Raw genomic sequence first — 21204 nt, 5'->3', positions numbered from 1 at the left:
TAAGTTCGATTAATTCTAAAACAATGCAAAACTGGGTTGTAATTGATATTCTGTGTTTATTTCAAGATTTCGCGACACACAAATTGGAAAGTGTCTTCAAAATAAAGAGATCCATCAAACCATATTTCCGATGTATGAGAGCCTCAAGTAAGGTTTAATATAGGATTTTCATGGCTCTAGTGGAATGAAAAATATTTCCAACTTTTCTCACAGAATTTTTTTTTAACTCAAACAGTGTTTATCCGTATCTATCGAGTCACAAAATTCTTTGAATGGATTCATCTAAATTGGATTTTTAATAATATAGGTCCTTAACGAATGAACATGGGCTTCTCTAATTATGATTTTGCATTTCTGGAAAAACCCAAATTATGCCAATTAACGGAGTTATTCCATTTTATCTGGCTTTTTTATCCTGTTATTTGTGTTCCCGAATCGATACCTTCGTGGCGTTCGTCCTTTTCGTTGGGTAAATTTATTTTCGACCTCCCGTTCATTGGAACCGAACATTATCATTTTAGATTCAATACACCAGGGATGAATTGAACGTTTTAATATTGTGACTCGGTGACCTGTAATTGGCCCTGTCAATAGAGATAATTTATTCGATAAATGCCTTCAAACAAAACAACCCACTTTACTTTAATGGGAAAGTTCCTTGCATTAAGATCTTCTTCGTTTTTGTTATCTCTCATTAAAGTAATAGAATAATTCCGGCTTCATCGTCCAAATACCCAAAACGCAATGCCAGAACGAGAAATCCAATTAAGGCCCATCAATTTTGCATCGAGTCACAAATATTCCATTATGAACGTTTCCCGGCTTATTAAAACCCTTAATTTAAATTCTCTTGATATCGCTGAATAATGAAATTGGCCGATGCTAAGGCTGTGGTGAAATGTTTAGTTTGAGATATGGGCATTTCATTTGAAAATCTGAGGAAATTTTAGGCTCAGTTTATTTCTTTATTATCAAACTTGAAATACCATGCCATATTTGTATAGAAAGAAAATATTTCTTCCGGAGCGTTTGACATATCTCTCCATGAAAAATAGGTATTTCCCTCTCTTTGAAGATTTACAGGAAAACTCTAAAGTGGTGTTTTTTAGTCTAATCGATGGATTAAGTGTTTATCTGAACAATTCAGTAGAGTTCTTAGAGTTTTGAAAATTTAATATATTTTTTAAAACACTTCCAATCTAATTGAGATGCTGCAACCCGCAAGTTTGTGCAGATTAATAAAATTTATCAATGTATTGAATGTAAGTTATTTTCAAAGCCAATTTTTAGCAAAGTTAAAAAATTCTGTCAGCGTGGATATTTTCCAAGAATTTTTTCGGTCTAATCGACTGATATGGTTTGGAGTCTGGATCCTTACATGGCGTCTCAAAAATTTTATGTTTTTGAATTGAAATAAAATAAAGGGGATAAAACAAGGGCAGGTAAAGAACGAGGTGATGAAGAACTATTAATTTATTAATTAAACCACACAAAAATAAAATCAAAGTCAAGAAAAGTGTTTATAGTGACACGTAACACAGCGGAATTGTTAACATACAGTGGTGGCCAAAAGTAGATAGTCAAGCAGAATTTTTCAATGAAATCCTGCATATGCTCATTAATCTGTTTCATATGCATGTATGCTATTTGTCTCAAAACACGTTATAGGAAATAATAAACAAATATTGATAAAGCTACTTTATTGTCAATAAAAAAATAAATCTTTGGAATTCATTTGGTCAAAAGTAAATAGTCGTAAAAAAACAGTTGAGTTTACTTAAATTTTTTAAGATATCACAGAAATATTAGTACAATTTGCATTTGGTTTATAGCCTACAACATGTCTCGTGGCGTAAAAGTGTCCACCGATTTAAAAGACCGAATTGTTAAAGTTTTTTAGTGTGGGTGATCGGCAAGTGCAAATTGACCTGAAGTTCGATGTTAAAAAGGGGACCATTTGGGCTATAATAAAAAGATAACAAAGTACTGGATCAATTAACCCGAAACTATAAACTGGCTCACCAAGGAAGCTAACCAAGAGAGATGTGCGGATGATAAAAACTATCAGTTCGAAAAATCCACTCAGGTCTTCTGAAAAAATTCGTTCTGAGCTGGAAGATTTCGGAGTTTCTGTGTCTTCAAGAATTATAAAGCGAAGATTAATCGAAGATAAATCATTTTCACGTAGACCAGTAAAAAAATCACACCTTAGTAAGAAAAATCGGAAGGCCCGAATCGAATTTGCTAGACAACATGTTCATTGGCTCAAACTGGATTAAGCATGAGTTTGCTGAAGCGATAAATCCAAGTTAAATTTGTTTAATTCCGATGGCATTCAATACCTTAGACGTCCCTCTGGTCAGCGATTAAACCCTAAGTACACCAGACCTACGGTTAAATATGGAGGAGGATCGGTAATGATATGGGGATGTTTCAGGGATTTTTCGGTTTATGGTAATAGCCCGCTTGATAGAATAAATGGAATTATAGACATATTTGTGTACAAAGATATACTTCAGAATGTCGTCTTAGCTTATGTTGAAGGCAATTTGCCCTTGAGCTTTCATTTTCGGCACGACAACGACCCCCAAACATTCCTCAAAGTTAGTTAAACGATTTCTTAACGTAGAAAAAGTGCCGATTTTGAAGTGGCTTTCTTAGTCGCTCGATCTGAACTTCGTAGAAAACGTGTGGCAAATTGTTGATCAGGGATTGAGAGATAAAACTGATTCAACTAGTTACTGGAATACAGAAAAGTGGCAAAATATTGATCCAGGAAAATTAAACAAATTGATTGAATCAATGTTAACGTCTGGCAGTCATTGACAATAATGGAAAATTTAGCAAATATTCGTGCGTTGGAAAGGTCCCAATTGGTTTTTGAAATAATTTAAAGGAAATTGTTATATTTTTATTTTCACTTTTAAATTGTCTATCTACTTTCGACCAGATGAATTCCAAAAATGTATTTTTTTATTGAGAATAAAGTAAATTTATCAACATTTGTTTATTATTTCTTAGAACGTGTTTTGAGGCAAATAGCACACATACATAGGAAATACACTGATTTTCAAAAAAACCGCAACACCAAGAAGAACACATCGTACACGTTTGAAATTTTGTCATTACGTTGGGTCGGGTAATAGATAAAAACGATCAAAATATCAAAAGAAAATTATTGTGAATAAGTGAAAAAATTTAATAATAATTTAATAATGGGTGGTATCTCCTCTTAAATTAAGACATTCCTGTAAGCGACGCGGTATGCTTAAAGTTAAATTGTCAATATCTTCCTGTGGTATTGTATCCCAGGCAATCTGCACCTGCTCGCGGAGTTCGTCTATGGTCTCGGGAGGGCGAGCTAAAGGTTGAAGTTTCCGACCCATTATATCCCATACATGCTCTATTGGGGACAAATCTGGACACCGAGCTGGCTAAGGCAAAGTATCCAATTTTTCAGCTTCCAAATACCTCAAAGTATCGTTGGCTACATGTGGTCGCGCATTATCCTGTTGAAATGTGCTTGCAGGATAGTGGTGCATGTATGGTACAAGAACCGGTTCTAAGACACTACTAATGTACCTCTGAGTATTTAATCTATCATAAATGTAAACAAGAGGAGACCGACTACCATACTGGATGGCACCCCAAACCATGACACCTGGTGTTAAACCAGAATGACGCCTTTCCAAAAAGTCCAAATGTAATCGCTCTCCTCTGCGCCTTCTAACACGTAACCGTCTATCACATCGTCATAAACAGAATCGGCTCTCATCACTGAACACGATTCTTCTCCACTCATCCACCCATTGCACTCTCAGACGACACCACTCCAGTCGGGCCACCCTGTGGTTTCGTGATAATGGAAACCGACCCTTAGGACGATATGAGTTTAGTCCAAAACTTCGAATTCTGCGATACATCGTACTAAAGGAGACCTTTCAATTTAGGGTGGCTACCCAGTTAGCACCAAGAGACAGAATTGTTTCAAACGGGGCGTCTGTCGTTGAACGACGAAGTCGCCGGTCTTCGCGTTGGTTCGTCGTTCTTGGACGGCCACTACTACGATGACGATTTACTGACCCTTCGTTAGACCAATTTCTCCAAGCTCTTAGCACTGTTGATGCGTTTCGATCCAATCTACGTGCAATTTCGCGGAAAGGTAAACCTGCCTCATGCACACCAACAATTCTTCCCCTTTCAAAGGGAGTTAACTGCATTTTGGCATATACGAGACATTTTGCACTACCACACATTCAATATGGTACTAACAATAATACCTTTATCGCTATCCGCCTGTAAAAAAATTTGCAAAAATAACGATCGTCACAGATAAAAAAGTAAAGAAAAACTTCATATCGCATTAAAATACGAACTTGAAATTTTTATCATTTTTTTCTCTTTACAAGTCTAAAATCATACCAAAATTTCAAATACATACAAGGCGTTCTTCTTGGTGTTGCGGTTTTTTTGAAAGTCAGTGTAGATCAATTAATATATGCATAATTTTATTGAAAAATTCTGTTTGTCTATCTACATTTGGCCACCTCTCTATATTGTCAGGCCTCTGTTCGTACGAGAATTGGAACAAATAATCTAATCAAAGACATGCGTTCATGCCACTATTTTTATTCAATCCGTATACACTCCCATTATCAATTATGCCTTGTTAGGGAATTCCGTGGAAGGCATGCATATTACATATCTGTCTTTGTTATTTGAATGTTACATTCCCTCCACACTTCCTAGACACGTACGTGCTACCTAATTCGATACATACGCAAAGATCCAAATTAGAAACTATACCTCCAATGCCTCAATTAAGATTCTGGAGCCGGGAAAATACAGGAAACGCGTAAGAACATTTTTTAGACTCGTTCATATCGCAGAAACTAAAAGAGACCTTGCGTCTCGTCTTGTAGAGCTGCGGCACGTGTGTGATGGATGATTCAGGATTAACATTTGCTTCGAGTCATATTATTGTTCCACCCACATCACCTTCAGCTTAAGAAGAAATACCTGCCCGCCAGTGAAGATAAACAACGTGGAAATTCCCCAGGCAGAATCAGTGAAATACCTAGGAATGCACCTTGATAGAAGGCTAACCTGGAAGAAGCACATCAAGACCAAAAGAACTCAACTAAATCTCAAAACAAAAAAACTTACCTGGCTACTGGGATACCACTCTCAAGTATCACTAGAGAACAAAGTGCTAATTTATAAAACCATCATCAAGCCCGTGTGGACCTATGGTATCCAGCTATGGGGAACCGCCAGCAACTCTAATATCGAAATTTTACAACGTTTTCAATCTAAGACGTTACGGATGCTTGTTAATACACCATGGTATGTTAGCAACAATACAATTCACTCTGACCTCTCAATCAAAAGAGTCCGAGAAGAAATAGAGAGCGACTCAAATAACTACATGTGAAGATTAGATGACCACCCAAATCACTTAGCCATAAATTTACTGGACACAGCGACATATACAACCAGGTTGAAGAGATTCAACCCTCTAGATTTGCCACATAGATTCAACCAAGTAAGGGACTGAAATGTTGGTCCTTTCACTACACCACTTAGTACTATAATTTGCAATTGCCAGCATAGATATTGAATGTCCAATTTATTTTTACCTTTATTGTGACAGATTGTATCTACAAGTAATTAAATAAAAAAAATATATATATATATTATCGTGATCAAACGAACAATATAACTTTAATAGAGTTATGTTATAATAATCAATAAATGTTAATAAAGACAGAAAATTACGTTATTGTGAAGCACTTTTGGTAGGCGAACCGGAACAGAAGTTTGAAGTAATCGGAGTTACACTACAACAGACTTGAACTCGAGGAAATGAAGCCATTTTACTACACCTCGTGAGGCTCATTTTGGACGGTTGCAACTAGTTATTTTCTTGTTTCGCGGCTTTGTGCAATAAGTTCATGTGAGTCCGATTTCCTCCAGCGATATGACGATTGTTCTCATCCTCAATCAATAACGAACACGTGCCACTCAATTCGTATGGCTTTAAAGCATCACATTTACGACACGATCCAATAAATAACATCCCTTTTATCTTTTGTTTTGATGACTCGCTCATTGGATTAATTTCCCAGATTTGTCGGACCGAAACAGGGAAAGCACATCGTTCTCGTATCTGATGGTATTGCAGAAGCCGGGTTTCTCTCCTCGAAATAATACAAAGAGCGTGCTAAAATATTCTTTTTGTCTACTATGTCTACCTCTCTTGACTCCATGATTCGGTTGGTTTATAAATAAAATATAGACGTTAACTCGTTTGCTACATGCGGCCCACGTGTCTCGGATCGGGATAGGATATGAACCAGCTCCCAGTTTTTTTGCTTGAAGTCGTTTTGTGATGCATGTTGCAATTTCTGATGAACTTATAAATTGCACCAGGACACGCTAAAAGTGACTAGCCGTGTTAGTTTAGCCAAAGAAACCAGCTGATGCAAAATTAGCAATTCGACCACGAAGCTTAAGTTAAGGTAGCCCCAGAATTAATGACCTGACCTGACATATAGATGGCGATATTTTTCGGCCGATATTACAGACGCCTAACCTTAAGAGACTTATGCTAATGTTTGAGGGTGCTGCGTTGATGAATTGTGTTTGTTTTGGATCTCTTTTTAATGAACGCCTTCAGAGATTTTATTACATGAAAAAGATCGGTCACCGATGCGTGATTCAATACTTTCACTTGAAAGGTCTTAATTCATCCAACATCACAGCGGAGATAGATTCCGATGTGGGAGAATCTATTTTTTTTTAATAACTGTAAAACATTGGGTGGCAGAGTTTAAATGTTCTCGTTCAAACTGCCAAGATGAGCTCTGCAGTGGTTGACCTAGTGAGGTGTCGGTGTCAGTTTTTTGGGATGCACGTGGGATGATTTTTTTGACTATTTCTGTAACAGGAAAACAATTAGGATCTCACTATGTTAGTACAACAAATTCATAATTAACTAGGTCAAAGGTCTAAATCCATTTCACTGTAATTAAATAGGTTAAAGGTCTAAATCTACCCTTAACGATATCTAGAGATACAAAGTAGTATATAAGACACAAACGCAGAGTTCGAGTTAGAGTTCGAGAAAAGCAGTTAAGAAAGAAGCGACTAAGAAACGAAAATCAACTTTGTTCGTGCCTAACCGAAATCTACAACCTGTGTTCGTAATCTTGTACCTTCGAGTTTGTTAAATAAAGGTGTTTTACTAAATTCGCGTTTAGCTTCCACCCTGTCACACTACATACTACATAAATTTTTTGCAGTGAGACGAAATTAAAACAAAGCAACTGCATTTAACGAAAAAAAAGTCTTGTTTTATCAAGACATCGCACTAGTTGACATTTTCCTCATAGCGGTGATCGAAATCAATCAACTCGGTTTCGAACACTTACCTTATCCCACCCATTCGCCAGATGTAACCCCATCGGATTATTTTCTATTTCCAAACGTGTAAAAAAAAATTGTTTCTTTAAGTGTCGAGTCGAGTGCTTTTAGGGCTATCTTCATAATAGACATTTGAAACGATGGTTTTAATACAACAATAGAATATTCTGCAACTGGTGTAAAAAATTGCATTTAGAGATAATTATAAGGATGCACTCTAGTGAGACAATTATCAAAAATCGTCTAATGTAGACAAATAATAAGAAATTCGAAATCTAATTATGTTATTTTGTAGACGAGACATATTTTAAACTGATATTTATAATAATTCAAACTGTTCCTTAACTGAAGTGCGTAAAATGTACTTTGGACACGCACTTCGATAAAATGTTTGTGTAATTTATCAGGAAATGCTCTCAAAAGGTGGATCAAAATTTTCACCATTAATAATTTGTTCTCACTTCACTTTAGGCCTTTTGTCTTTTTAACTCAATTTCGTCATTTAAAATCAATAGAGTTGAACAAGTATTTTAATTTCGGGTAATTCAATTATTTCACTCCAATTAGCAGAGGACGTTTTTCTCTAAAACTTTGTTTTCTGATAGAGAGTTCCAACTTTCCCAAAAGAGAACTGCCTTCTCATGCAGAATTTTTAATCAACTAATTTTATCGATAGAATAATTAATCTTCGAATTGGGGCGTCGAGGTCCCGTAATAGGGAAGTTTGTTAGAAACGTGAAAAAAGTTGGTGACAAGTCCGCAAAAGAAATGAGCATTCGAGTAGAAATAGAAAGAGGATGTTGGGCGACCCGCCGACACGTGTTTCTACTTCTTAGTTTTATTAGGTTTGTGTAATTTTGGATGTTTCCACAATAGACTGATCAGATGCCTGTTTTTAGTTCCTTTTTTTACTTCTATTGTTAATTGCAAAAATATTGCTAAATTTATGGGAAAAATCAATAAAAGGAAACATTTTCTTTAATGTCTTTTGATATTCCCTACAGATTTCAATCTAACATTCTTTAAAAATTATAATGTAAATTGAGATAATTCCTAAGAATCCATTCCATCCAAATATTAAAAAAAAAAACATGGAAAATGATATTGTGTAGATTTTCTTATAGTCTCTATTTTTCAAGTACGGTAAAATAAAGTAATATACTATATATTATTCTAAATTATGAGTCAACTAGCAAATGATAAAAAGATATCATAATCCATCCCTTTCGTGACCAAATTGAAGCATAATAATCTCTCTATACTGTATTACTACTTCTAACAATTTGAGTCTTCAAACATCATGTAAGATCTCCTATCAAATTACCAATAATTTGAAATGTCAGTCATACACACATTTTTTCTTCCCTTCCTGTCCAATCTCTCTGATCTGTGTGCGATGTAGTAAACTCCAAATAGTATTGACACGTTTTTGTTGAAATGATTTATGGGTTTCCAAGCCCGGATGAATGAGTTTCAGTCCATATTTTCATCTTCCTTCGTTATTGATCCTGAAACGACATAAAAATTTACCTCCAAGTCGATAAAAATCCTCTGGACGCCCTCTTTTCTCGGCAGCCAGATTATATTAAAAGATCATTTCTTACAGTACGGATTGACACTTTTAACTTCTGAATGGACCATTACGGCGCTAAAAAAAATTTGTCAATTAAGCAGGTCCTTTTGTTTTGTTCAGGTTTTGTTTTTTGTTGAACTCGTATATTGTTGATTCCCATAAGAAATCATATGCTTTTTGGCCAAATTTTGGATTAGCCGTTTTATTTAAACTGATGTTTTAATTATTAATTTAAAGATTTGAATTAAAGAAGATTTTCACAAGCTCAAGACTTTTTAAAATCTGTATTTTTATGGTAAATTATAATTTGCACCCCTGTTCGACTGAGCAGCTATTGCAAACTTTAAGTACTCCCTTAAGGTGTTCAGTTGGCTGACACAGCGCCGAATAAAAACATTTTCGGTCCTTTCCAACTTTTCTAACCAAAAGCAAATTAAGCTTGATTCCCTTGGGGCCAAAATTCACTCTTTGTATTGAGTCGACAAAGTAAAACGTTTTACGACTCACTAATCGTAAAATCTTTGCTATCTCAACTGGGTCCACTCAATTCGTGATGTTTGTTTTTCAATTTCCCTCTATGGAAATTTGGCCATAAAATGTCGTAGAAGTTTATATTCAAACTTTCGGCATTGGAGTCATGGACAATAATTGTCCTTATGCATACGTGGTTGTTATGAATAGAAAATTCTGCATGAGTACCGTTATAGGAAGTTCATAATGTATAGGTTCCCAAGTTTTTGGAAAAGAGTAAAGATTGGGATTTTTAAATATATTTCTAAAACATCTAAATGGTAAACATGAAACAAAAAATGCAATCAGCTAGATGCCCACTAGGCGTCAAACCCCGTTGTTTCTGTTGGGAAAATACCCAATATCTTCACCCACTAATAAATTTCTTTTTATATTGCCAACGTAAATTATTATTAATCACCCTTAAGGGCAGTGTTTACATTACACAACTGCATACACATTCCACACTCTTCCCACGCTCATAACTCTTCTCACTCATCATTTTTCTTACACCTTCATGGCACCGTATTGATTAGCAATTCTTAGTCCTCAACACTAATAATTCACACTAATTGGTATGACTATGAGATGGTAAAAATATAAATGGACAACATGAGATTCACGTTCGGTGGGAAAAATCGAGATTTGAACCAGTCTCATATAATCTCTCATACAACACGCAACGCCTCTTCAACATCTCTCCAATTTTCTCTTTAACTGCTACAGTCTTAGTAGGATCCCAATACTGCTCTCAATTCACATAACATTTGCCCTGTTCAAAGAAAACTCCCGATCGTCAAAGTTTCTTGATAATCGGTGGTCGCTTATGGTTTTCTATTTTACTCTAATTTCACAGTATGTTATGACTTTTGTCACTTGTACAGTAGTATTGGAAATTTAGTAAGATATAAGTGTGTTTGTTCTGCATCGGATCTACGCAAAAGAGATACAGTTCACCTCGGCACTGCCAACCAACTGTGTCCCCCTTGTATCTGGGGTGAGACAACGAGACAAACGCAAACTTGCGCCGTTCAGTTCTCGAAATCGTAAATCAATCCTTTAGTTATGAGCCTTTACACCCAAAAATGACTCAATATCTCATTCACCGATAGTTAAAAATGTTTAGGTATGTCTTTTTGACATTAAAATTTCGTTCATTAAATATATTTTCTTGCATACACAAATTAATTCTTTTCAAAAAATTAAAGTGCATTCTCTGCATAATTTCTGGCCTATTTCTCACATCGTTAACTGCGTTGAAAATTCTATTATGTAACTCTTGAATATGATCAATTGATGTCGAACAAACTTTTGATTTCAAAAAACCCCACAAAAAAAAGTCACATGGCGTCAAGTCTAGGGATCGTGGAGGCCATTGTACTGGAGCGTCATTTCCCCTTCCAATCCATCTCCCAGGAAATGCATTATTTAAATATTGTCTAACATTGAGGGTATAATGTGGAGGCGCCCCATCTTGCATGAACCACATGCCATCACGAATTAATAACGGTATGTTCTCCAACAAGTCCGGTAAAGTTTCTTGAAGAAAGTGCAAATAACTTTGTCCATTTAATCAATTTGGCATCACAACAGGCCCGAGAACAATATTGCCTATTATTCCGGTCCATACGTTAACTTTGAATGTATGTTGATGATGAACTACTTTGAGGGCGTGCGGATTTTCATTACTATAAACATGTTCAAATTGAAAACAACAAAAAACCTAAGTTACAATACAAATAAAATGGTGCGCATTTTGAGCATTTGCTATGAAATTTTTGTAATAAAATACTTTTAAATAAAAACTGCTTCTATTAATAAAATTGCAAATATATTTTAAACAGTTGGCTTTAGCGACATTTAACAAGTATATCTTTTTTAAGCATAAAAGATAGGGTAAAAGATTTTTCTATTCGAAATTGAAATACACTGTGGCAGAAAAAAGTTTTGACGGTTTAAAAGTGTCCTAATGGTCGCTTGTGGTGCCCTCTAGAAGATACATCAAAATCGTTTATAAATTTGAATTTCTCATCCCAAAAAACCCCTGAATACAAAATTTCGTGAAATTAGTTTGAAGAAGTCAAAAGACATTAAAGAAAATCTGATTTTCTTTTTCAACTTTGACACCCTGTAGCTCCGTTATTATCAACTTTTGTACTAAGGCAAATCTAGTTAAATCGACTTATTAAGAGTTGTACTGTATTTAATAGAGCGTTGTACACGGAGTATCCGGACGCGCTGTATATTCGAACTGTGCTCCGTTAACTTCTTAGTAGTGGGCAAGCCGTAATTCAAATTTTTCAAGAACTTTTCTTATCATTTGAGGAGATATTTGTTGAGCTTCCTGGGTGATTTGATTTTTATCTCTTCTATATTGTTGGGCTTATTTAAATATATTCTATCTTTCAGATAACCCTTTAAAAGGAGGCCATAGGGGTGAGGCTAGGTGATCTAGCAGGCCACTCTAATTGCCATATTGCTCAAATATTTCAATAATTGTTAAAGTTAGACGTAGGTATTTTACACAAAAAATTCTAAATGAACTCAAAAACGTTACAATATACATGTGTTCCATAAAAAAAAAATTAAATATACATTTATCTCCTGCATGGGTAACCCTGTATACAGTGATGGAAAAATGTAGAGCAACTTTTGAAAAATTAATATAATTAGAGTTTTAATAGTTATTGTTGGGAAAAAACCCAACATAAATCAGCGTTATCGCTGGGTACCAATTAGGCCCTAAAGACGTGGAACAATCCCTAAAACATCTGCTGCATTGCACCCCGCGATGCAGCACTTACCCTCACGTGTTTAAACCCGGCCACCGTAATGGCACTGGTTCCTTGAATTATCGTTGTCCCGATTTATGGGGGGCACCAGATAAATCTGTCAAGGAAACCAGAGAGCCACATCTGGGTTTTGACCGTGAAGATTCCTAGGAAAAAACTTTCCACAGAACTAGGGGGCGGTGTCAGTTGGGATTGGTTAAGATCTTTTCGTGGTAATCTCCCTCCAGCCCCACCATCCCTGGGACGCAAATAATTTAGGACTCCCAAAGAGCATTCCCTCAAAGACAACACTCGCGAAAGCTTCTTCCCGTTTTATGGACACTCTCGATCCTTGAACGCGGACTCCCTCAAAATCTCTCACTTAACTTAACTTCAGACTAGTGCTCTCTCTCTCTCTCTCTCTCTCTCTCTCTCCCGTTTCTTGGACACTGCTCGATCCTTGAAGCGGAATACCATCAAACCTCTCTCACAACTTTACCCTCAATCTCTACTCCATAACTCTTTTACAAGACACCCTTCAATCTTTATACGTATCATTCTCAAATCTCGGGCGAACCAATACCGACTCTGTAAATATATGTATAAAAAGTGTATATAAAGTTGTAAATCGTAGTGTAAGTTAAAGTGATATCCATAGTAAAAGTAAATTACTTAATTCGTGCTACGGAGTTTGTATTCCCTGAACCCTTGAACCCCGGTTACAATCAATTGACGCATCAGCGTCTGGTCCTTCGAATTAATAACACACCAGCAAAATAGGAGATACCTCTTCGGGTGCCTTGTGAGGCAGTCGTTACTGTTAGGCAGTGACTAAAAGCCCCTGGCCTAAACAGTTATAAATATTTAAGTACGAGTTCAATACGAAGCCAGGGTTTGTCCAAATATTTCTAGGAAAAAAATCTTTTTTTTGTGAAAATTATATAAACAACAGTATTTTTTGGAAGAAAAAAGTAAAACAACTTCATCAAATTTTAACGTATATTTACCTTAAAATTTATCAAAATAACAATTTGCACTAGAAAGTTTTAATATTTTAGAAAATATCCATAGTTTGTAATCACAGCATCGCATCTTTTTGTCACAGACCTTATCAATTTGGTCAGGATGACTGAATCCATTCTTATCCATGCGTCTTTTAAAACAGTGGACAGTTCGTCTTAATTCCTATGCATCCTTATCTCTGATTTTCCGTTCTAAGATTTCCCAGACAATCTCAATGGGGTTCAGATCGGGCCATTGCGAATGCCATTCCAAAACGCGTATTCCCTTTCTCCTGAACCATCTTTTCACATATTTGGACGTGTGTTTTGGATGGTTATTGCGTTGGAAAATGTGTTTTAAGGGCATAACATCGTCTGCATATGGCACCATTTGTTCTCTAAGATTTCCTTATATTGAAATCTATTCAAGTGACCATTGTGAATGGAGCCAACATCGTAGTCGGGGTGTAAACAACCCCATACCATTATTGACCCACTTCCGTGTTTTACTTTAGAACAGGTGAATTTTGGATTGAATCTTTCATTTTTAGGACGCCTCACGAAGGTGGTACCATCACGATTAAATGAGCATATCTTTAATTCGTTCCTCCAGATAACTTTTTTTCAGTACTGCTCTATCCAATAAAGATGTTGTCACGCAAAATTAAGTGGGGAACGTCTATTTCTTTTGGATAAAAGAGGTTTTTTGGCTGGTGTTGTTCGATATAATTTGCCTTTAAGTAATCTGTTTCTTACTGTTCTAGATGTTACCTCAACACCTAGCTCATCAGAAATACGACTCTCAGTTTTGTTTGATCTTAGAAATGGTTCATTTTCCGCAATTTTCAAAATTTGTTTATATTGGCAAGGATTGGTTTTCCTGGGGTTGCCACACTTCCTTTTCACATCAGTATTGCCGGATATCCGTAATTATCAGATAATTCGACAAACAATAGATTTGTTTAAACTAAATGTTTTAGCAATATTTGCTTGTTTTTAGCCTTTACTGTGCAAATTAACAACATGTTCTTTTATTTCCACTCATAAATATTTGCCTCGAGGCGTTTTGACATACGATATATCACGAATGAAATAAATTTTTAGGTAAATATTTGCTATAATTTCATAAGTTGCTTTACTTTTTTCTGTACAAAAATACTATTGTTAATTCAAAATTTCACAAAAAATTTTAAATAAAGACATTCTTTTGTAGAAGTATTTGGACATACACTGGCGTTATATTGAAAGTATACCTAAATATTTATGACTATTAAAACTCTAAATATATTAATTTTTTAAAAGTTGCTCTACATTTTTCCACCATTGTACATGTGTATGACGTCAAAAAAACACAACTAAAAAGAATATATGACGTGTGCCGGCACGTTCATGAACAGTATTTCCTTCAATTTTTAAGGAATTTACGTGAGACTTTTGGTCCTCTATATACACTATTTTGCCTGGTCATATAAAGATTTTATGATCCCAGTTTTTCCCGTTATAATTCGAGTAGGGATCTCTGAGAGTTGTTGACCTATCTTTTTTTTCTTGCTCGCACAAAATTGGGGTGATCTAACCAGTGTATTTTTAATCACCCAATTCAAAATTCCCATATATCCGCGAATAATTCGAACCTGTATAGAAATATTGGCGAGTACCCTTCTTTGTTGCTGAGTGAAAAATCAATATAGCAATATACAATAATTAATGAAAATTTCCCCAGCAAGTTTTCTCCCACTTATACGTTCTATAGGTGATGGGTAGAATATTTGAAAAAAGAACTTTCTAGAGCAACAGCGTAATTGGATGTTGACTTTATAAGTTTTGATTGCTTTTTCGAAACTTCCATGAAAGTTCTGGAATTAAAACTTTCAAAGTGTGTGCAGAGCACAATTTTATGAACTTTTTCTTGGAGCGGGTATTATATTATCTAATATACTTCGAAAGCTAGGGATAACTTTGAAAATAGTATTTTTTCCGTGGACTCAGATGTGTGTCGGAGTGTAGCAAATCCGGCTACGACATAAATTCCAAATTACGGGTACCTTAACACGCGTCATCCCAAATGGGAGCTTTATATCCTGGCCTGGCCTATTCTAGGCTTTTGTTCATTAATCTCCGCTGTTGCCGCGTAGCTTAATAAATTGCTCTTAATTACGAGATTACATCGACCTAGAGCTTTATAAAACTGAGTGATTACGTTTCAGATACACACGGAAATGTCGTGTTATTTAAAAAAATTAAGCGAGCACGGAAATAAACGTTAAAGCGAGAGAGCGAGAATGCTAAACAACGAGGAAAGTTTTAATGAAAACCGGATCACGACCTGAATTGCAAAGTTTTCCAGATATTCTCCACGCCCTATCCAAATTCCACACGGTTTTATGGCACATTGTGATAAAACAAACTTTCTGCAGCATTAATCCTCATTTAGTAACTGTTTAAGTAAACGGGAACTCAATTCAACCCTTCTTGGGTAGCGGTGTTACCGTAAATTATATTGTACACAAGTCGTATTTCGAAACGAAGAACCTAATTTTTCAGTCAAATGAAGTGTTCAGGTCGGGAGTTTTCCTATTTTAGTGTTTAATAATGCGTGAACTGCATATTGTGCATCCTGTTCACTGACAGAGGTTTCGATAAATTTTCAATGCACTTCATGTCGGCCTCAATGAGGATCCCCATTATCTGGAGTTTGTACCGAGAATAATGCTTGTCAAGTTTATGCAGCTGACAAGGTTATTGTCTTCCTAATGTGAGCTATTTTTGTTTCAGGTAAGCCCTAATGATGTCAGGTTGAGTCTTTGGGTGTTGTCAGCATTTAGCAGGTAAGATCAGAGAATAAAGACTCAAACGCAAGCTCTTTGAAGTCGGAGTGAAATATTTAATACCGCTTTTGCCAAAACGTCGTGATGTTAAGTGAATATTTCCTGTTTCAGTTTAGGTTGTCCAGAACAACAAAACAGGGTGTATATCTCAAGGAACACCGACAATGTATATTCAGAAATGGTTCGTTAAAAGAATAAACATTTTCAAATAGGGTGAACGTTCCCGTCGAAAAATACCCTAGATTTAGGGGTTTATCAGCCTTAAAGATTTGAAAATAACACGAAGTTTTTCTATTAAAAGTTAACTATCGTTAGTTTTTTCGCTATTTCGAATTACGAAAGTTAAACAGTCGCTGCTTTTAAGCTGCCGTCAATTAAAAAAATTGGACTTCACATGAAAAATTATGAATTTGGTGAAATTCCTTATGTACCTTCTCTCAGTGAGGTGTGACGCTTTCAATGCAATAGAATTATGAAACGTGCTCTGCCAAGCATGACTCACGAGCTTTTGTATATGTTAATGTAGAAACTGAAACTCAATCATACCATAAAATATGTCCTATTAAACACCAATATGCAGCGCTTGTAAAAAGTATTATAACACGTTTATAACTTTCGCAAGCTCAATATTTAAAAAAATGCTTAAACACGTATAATTTCATTCAAAAAAGGCGTTTAATACATTATTTTCGATGTTGAAAATTTTCACCCTTATCCAGCTTTTCCTACTAATTTTTTATTTTCAAATAGAAAGGTAAACATTGTAGTATGTCAAATGAAAGCTAAATCAATAAGGGGGGATACAACAGTATACTCTGAACTAAGATTGGATCCACGGTTTCCTTAAAAAATAAAATGATTAGATACAAAATAAAGTAAGTCATTATTACAACAAATGAAATTTAAATTATTCCAATAAATATTCAAATTGGGCTCCAGTGACAATTCGACAATAAGTCAGTCGTTAATCGAACTTTTTTATCCTACAATCCGTGTTGCTTGTGTTATTAATTCTAATTATGTTTAAATTCTAAGATGTCAGTCATCAAATTTTTGTGGTATATTTTTATAAACGGAATCTTTAATGTGACCCCACAAAAAAAATCGACCGGTGTAAGATCTGGAGATCGGGGCGGCCATTCTATTGCGCCTTTTCTACCGATCCATCTTCTAGAGAAAATCTTATCAAGACATTTTTTCACAGGCATAGCATAATGCGGTTCAGTACCATCTTGTTAAAACGAAATACTATTGCTACTTGTTCTCCATTCCCTCTAGGAAGGATTGCGGTGATTGATGGAACTATTTCGTTTGTAATAAGTGCAAGTATGATGCATTGTTTAAGTTCTTCACTAGGAAAAATGGACTAATGATCTGGTGGCCAATTACATCCACGCATACATTGAGTTTTTGCGGATGTTGTCTATGTCCAGTCTGCATCAAACGAGGATTGTTTACAAACTAGTAGCGGCAATCATGCCCACGAATAGGTCCATTTAAGCGAAACGTGGCTTCATCTGAAATAAAATTATAAAAAAGAAATTATTATTCTAAATGTCTTTTTTTTGTATCAATTCATAAAATTCTATATTGCGTTTAAAATTTTCAAACGTCAACTTTTGCGCAAGGTAAATTTTGCATGAATGAAATTTTTCTCGTTTTAAAAGATTGTTTACTGATTTTGCAGATGCATCAAATTCATCGGCAAGTTTGTTGGTATAATAAACGGAGTTTTAGTCGATATATCAAAAAATGTCTAGTGCTTCATTGCCACCAGTTCACACTTCCAGTTTGTTGAATTTTTTTAATTATCTCGCAAACTGCACTTCCATCAACAGCTCGGTCTTGATATTTCTCATTAAATATGAAACACACCTCTTCATAAGTTCTTTTGCGATTTCTATACTTCAAAAAGATTTAAAAAGGTCAATTCGTTACTTTTCAGATAAATTATCAACTTTTTTATATTCTAATTGCGGTAGATGCCTAATAATTGAATAGAACTGCTAATCAATTCTATGAGAACCAAAATATTTTTTACCTAAGAAATTGTATAAAATGAAGACGATTTGTGATTTCTAAGTCTTATTGGCATTTTATCACTCTCTTATTGAAATTAGAATTTATTGTCTACCTAGGAAGAACAAATTTAAACTTTATATTTTTTTAGGATATTGAATTTTTTGTATTTTTTTAAAATAGAAATTGAAGATTCAATTTTAGTCCTGATTTTAACTTTGTAACGCTTATTCCCTTATTGAGTTACCGTTTTTTTGATATTCTACATTGTATAATTTTCCATTGGAAAATAAAAAGTTACTATGAATAACTGAGTAGGGGCGAAAATTTTTTAAATCTAAAATAACACATCAAATGCTTTTTTAAGAAAATTATACATGTTTAAGCAATTTTTTAAATATCAGGTTTACGAAAGTTGTAAATGTATTATAATACGTTTTACAAGCGCTAGAGTCTTTACATTTGTTACTTACAACTGAAATTTGCAAAAACTCTGACTGTACCTTTTAGAGGGTATCATATTCTTAATTTATCATCTTCGTATATTTTCAAAGAAATCTTCCTTGGGTGGAATATAAAAAAAAAACACACAGAAAATGGCTTTCTTCAGATTCATAAATATTCATTGGGAGTATAAAAATCTCGTATTTCCGAGTAACTTAAAAAAATGGCTTTTTTTGTTTACTGCAAAGACTAAATTTTTGTTTTTTTTTGTTTTTGGAAGTTGAAATCTGATCGTGTATTGATTAACTAAAACCACACCTGAAAACTCCAGACTCAAATTTAATGATTAGCAATGGACACGTTATTAATAAATTTGGTAAGTAGGTCCCACGCCCATTCGGGCTGGTCAGTGGGCACCATGTGACCTGCATCTCTGACTAGCGCCTCCGTAAGATTTCCTGCGGTTTTGATATAACCAGCAACTTGGTTTGAATATTTCCAAATCTGCCTTTCTGCTGTTTTATATTCTTCGGCACCGGTAAAGTTGAGGTTCTGCAGGTAGTTCTCAGTGAGCACATAACCGACAATAATGTCCAGATGTCCATTGTAGATAAGGACTCTATAATGGGAGAGAAGCTCAGAAATCCATGGAGCCACACTCCTAGTAATGTCCGCATAAAGACCTTCATATACTTCAGAGCTTTCTGTGGCGAACTCTTGATTTCCCACATGCAGAGCCTCTCTAATGCTGTCTTGCACAACAAAAGTTTCCCAATCTGAAGAAATATAGTCGAAGTCCATAATGTAGTTGTAGATATTACTCAAACCAGTGTGTTCACTGAAGAGTATATCTACCATTTGATTCCAGTAGAATGTAGCGTCGTCGTTGCGGCCCTCTTCAATCAAGTTGACGATTAAATTTTGTATGTCTTGAAATTCTAATAGAGCATTCTGATCAATCAAACCTAGTTGATAGAGCAACTCTCCGTATTTGAATTGATATTTGGGGTCACTAAGTCCATTTCCGATGATAATACCTTGAAGGTTGATGAAAAGTGCGGAGGTGGGGTTTTTCTTATGAATGGTGTAACTTATTGCAGGAACGTATTTTCCTCCATAAGATTCTCCAGAGACGTAGAAAGAGTTGTTTTGGAGCTCAGAGAAAACGGTGAAGAATTGATATAAAGCACTGTACAAGTGCTCTCCGACTTGAGTCTGGTTGGTCACTACAGGCCCGTTGGTGAAACTGTATCCAGTTCCAATAGGTTGGTCAATATAAAGCACTGAGTAGTTCTTATGCCAGGAGTACTCCCTTAACAATATGGTATCATTTTGGATGACGAAAGGTCCGTTTTCTGCGAAGAGTCCATAAAGACTAGTTACTCCAGGTCCTCCCTGCAACCAAAGGAGTACGGGATCCTCTGTGTAGTTTCTAGCTGAAGGGAAAAACCAAAAGAACAAGTTCCCGTTGTTCGGCTTGTCTACAGTGAAGTATCCCGAATAGCTTTCAATATCTTTGAAAACATTGCTGGGGACTTTAGAGAGTTCTCTGGCCTTTTGGGTTAAGTTGGCTTCAATAAGGGGAGTTAGGATTAATGGCTCTCCTACATCATTCAAAGGTTTGTGAGTGAAGGGTTTGATGTTGTAAAAGGGAAATTTGGCTGCGGTCAGAGTTAAAATAGTGGCAAGCACCAGGCAAACGGCTAGTTGACCCATTTTCTTAAAAAAATTGCTGAAATCAAAGAAATATTTATTGAAGAAAGCTGTATTCAAATAATTATTATGTAGCTAACAAAATAAAGCTTACCTACCTACATGGAGTGATAACCAACTATTGATATTGGTTTTCATGAGATCCCTTAAATAACCTGGAGATAATTTTCAATGATAAGTGTGAAGCATGTCTATGAGGCCCAATTAAGTGAAGTAGCATCATACATGTTTTGAAACAAAACTCTCATTTCGATAGCAACAAGTGGGTAGTTAAAAGCATAATTCAGTATAATATGATGATTAAATAGTAAGATTCCGGCCTTTCTGAAATCTAAGCAATATGATTTCTGTAGACGACTGGAGAGGGATACGAATTTTGAATTTATTCGAGAAAATGAATTTTATTAGGATTTTATCAGTTTACTGTTCCTCATTTCTTCCTATTATGTAAATTAAAACATTATGTGGCTTTTCATTGTAGTTATGCCAAGGTTGAGAGATTTGAAACTAATCGAATATCATGTTATCTTGGTTTCCTATTAATTGCTCTTAAATGTACTTAATTATGTGATATAAACTGGAATCGTACCAGTATACCATAAGGTACATGGGGATTCACCTTTTTAAAAGGTTTTCTCTCCATCAATAACTACTTTCAAAGTTTTACAGTATTTGGTGTTAAGCTGCCTGCAGTGGATGCCAAATCTGGGATTTCTAGATTTAAACCGTTTTTGGTTTCTTTTTTCTAAAGGAGTTGTATTTTCTACATCGCAAATTCCCCTCCTAGGTTAATAAAAATGCAAATCCGCAGGTATTATTTTCCGGCAGAAAACGAGGCGATTAAAGTGATTTATTCGGAGACGTTGGTGTTGCTTTTTCTTTTTTTTGGCACTTCCTTTGTCAGCCCGCTTAAAAACTTT

At 35.3% G+C, this 21204-nt stretch overlaps 2 protein-coding genes across 7 annotated transcripts in view; one reads left to right on the top strand and one right to left on the bottom strand.

Annotated features, from left to right (window-relative positions):
* The window catches only part of LOC136338840 (cytochrome b5 reductase 4), a 149381-nt gene that overhangs the window by 83886 nt on the left and 44291 nt on the right, over window positions 1-21204 (top strand). The window lies entirely within an intron of this gene.
* Window positions 18891-20498, bottom strand: LOC136338846 (venom serine carboxypeptidase-like). 2 transcript variants are annotated; one of them, XM_066281606.1, is made up of 2 exons: window positions 20383-20498; window positions 18891-20303 (listed from the first exon to the last, which is right to left on the bottom strand). In XM_066281606.1, the coding sequence occupies exon 2, from the start codon at window positions 20285-20287 to the stop codon at window positions 18911-18913; it is 1377 nt and encodes a 458-aa protein (XP_066137703.1). In that variant the 5' UTR covers window positions 20288-20303; window positions 20383-20498; the 3' UTR covers window positions 18891-18910. The 2 variants fall into 2 exon arrangements, with proteins under 2 accessions (XP_066137703.1, XP_066137702.1); XM_066281605.1 differs by having other exon boundaries at window positions 20379-20437.

Source organism: Euwallacea fornicatus, chromosome 4 (genome assembly GCF_040115645.1).
Source record: "Euwallacea fornicatus isolate EFF26 chromosome 4, ASM4011564v1, whole genome shotgun sequence".
Classification (NCBI taxonomy): domain Eukaryota; kingdom Metazoa; phylum Arthropoda; class Insecta; order Coleoptera; family Curculionidae; genus Euwallacea; species Euwallacea fornicatus.
The sequence above is the reverse complement of the archived record's forward strand: the minus strand, read 5'-3'. Positions and strand labels throughout refer to the sequence as shown.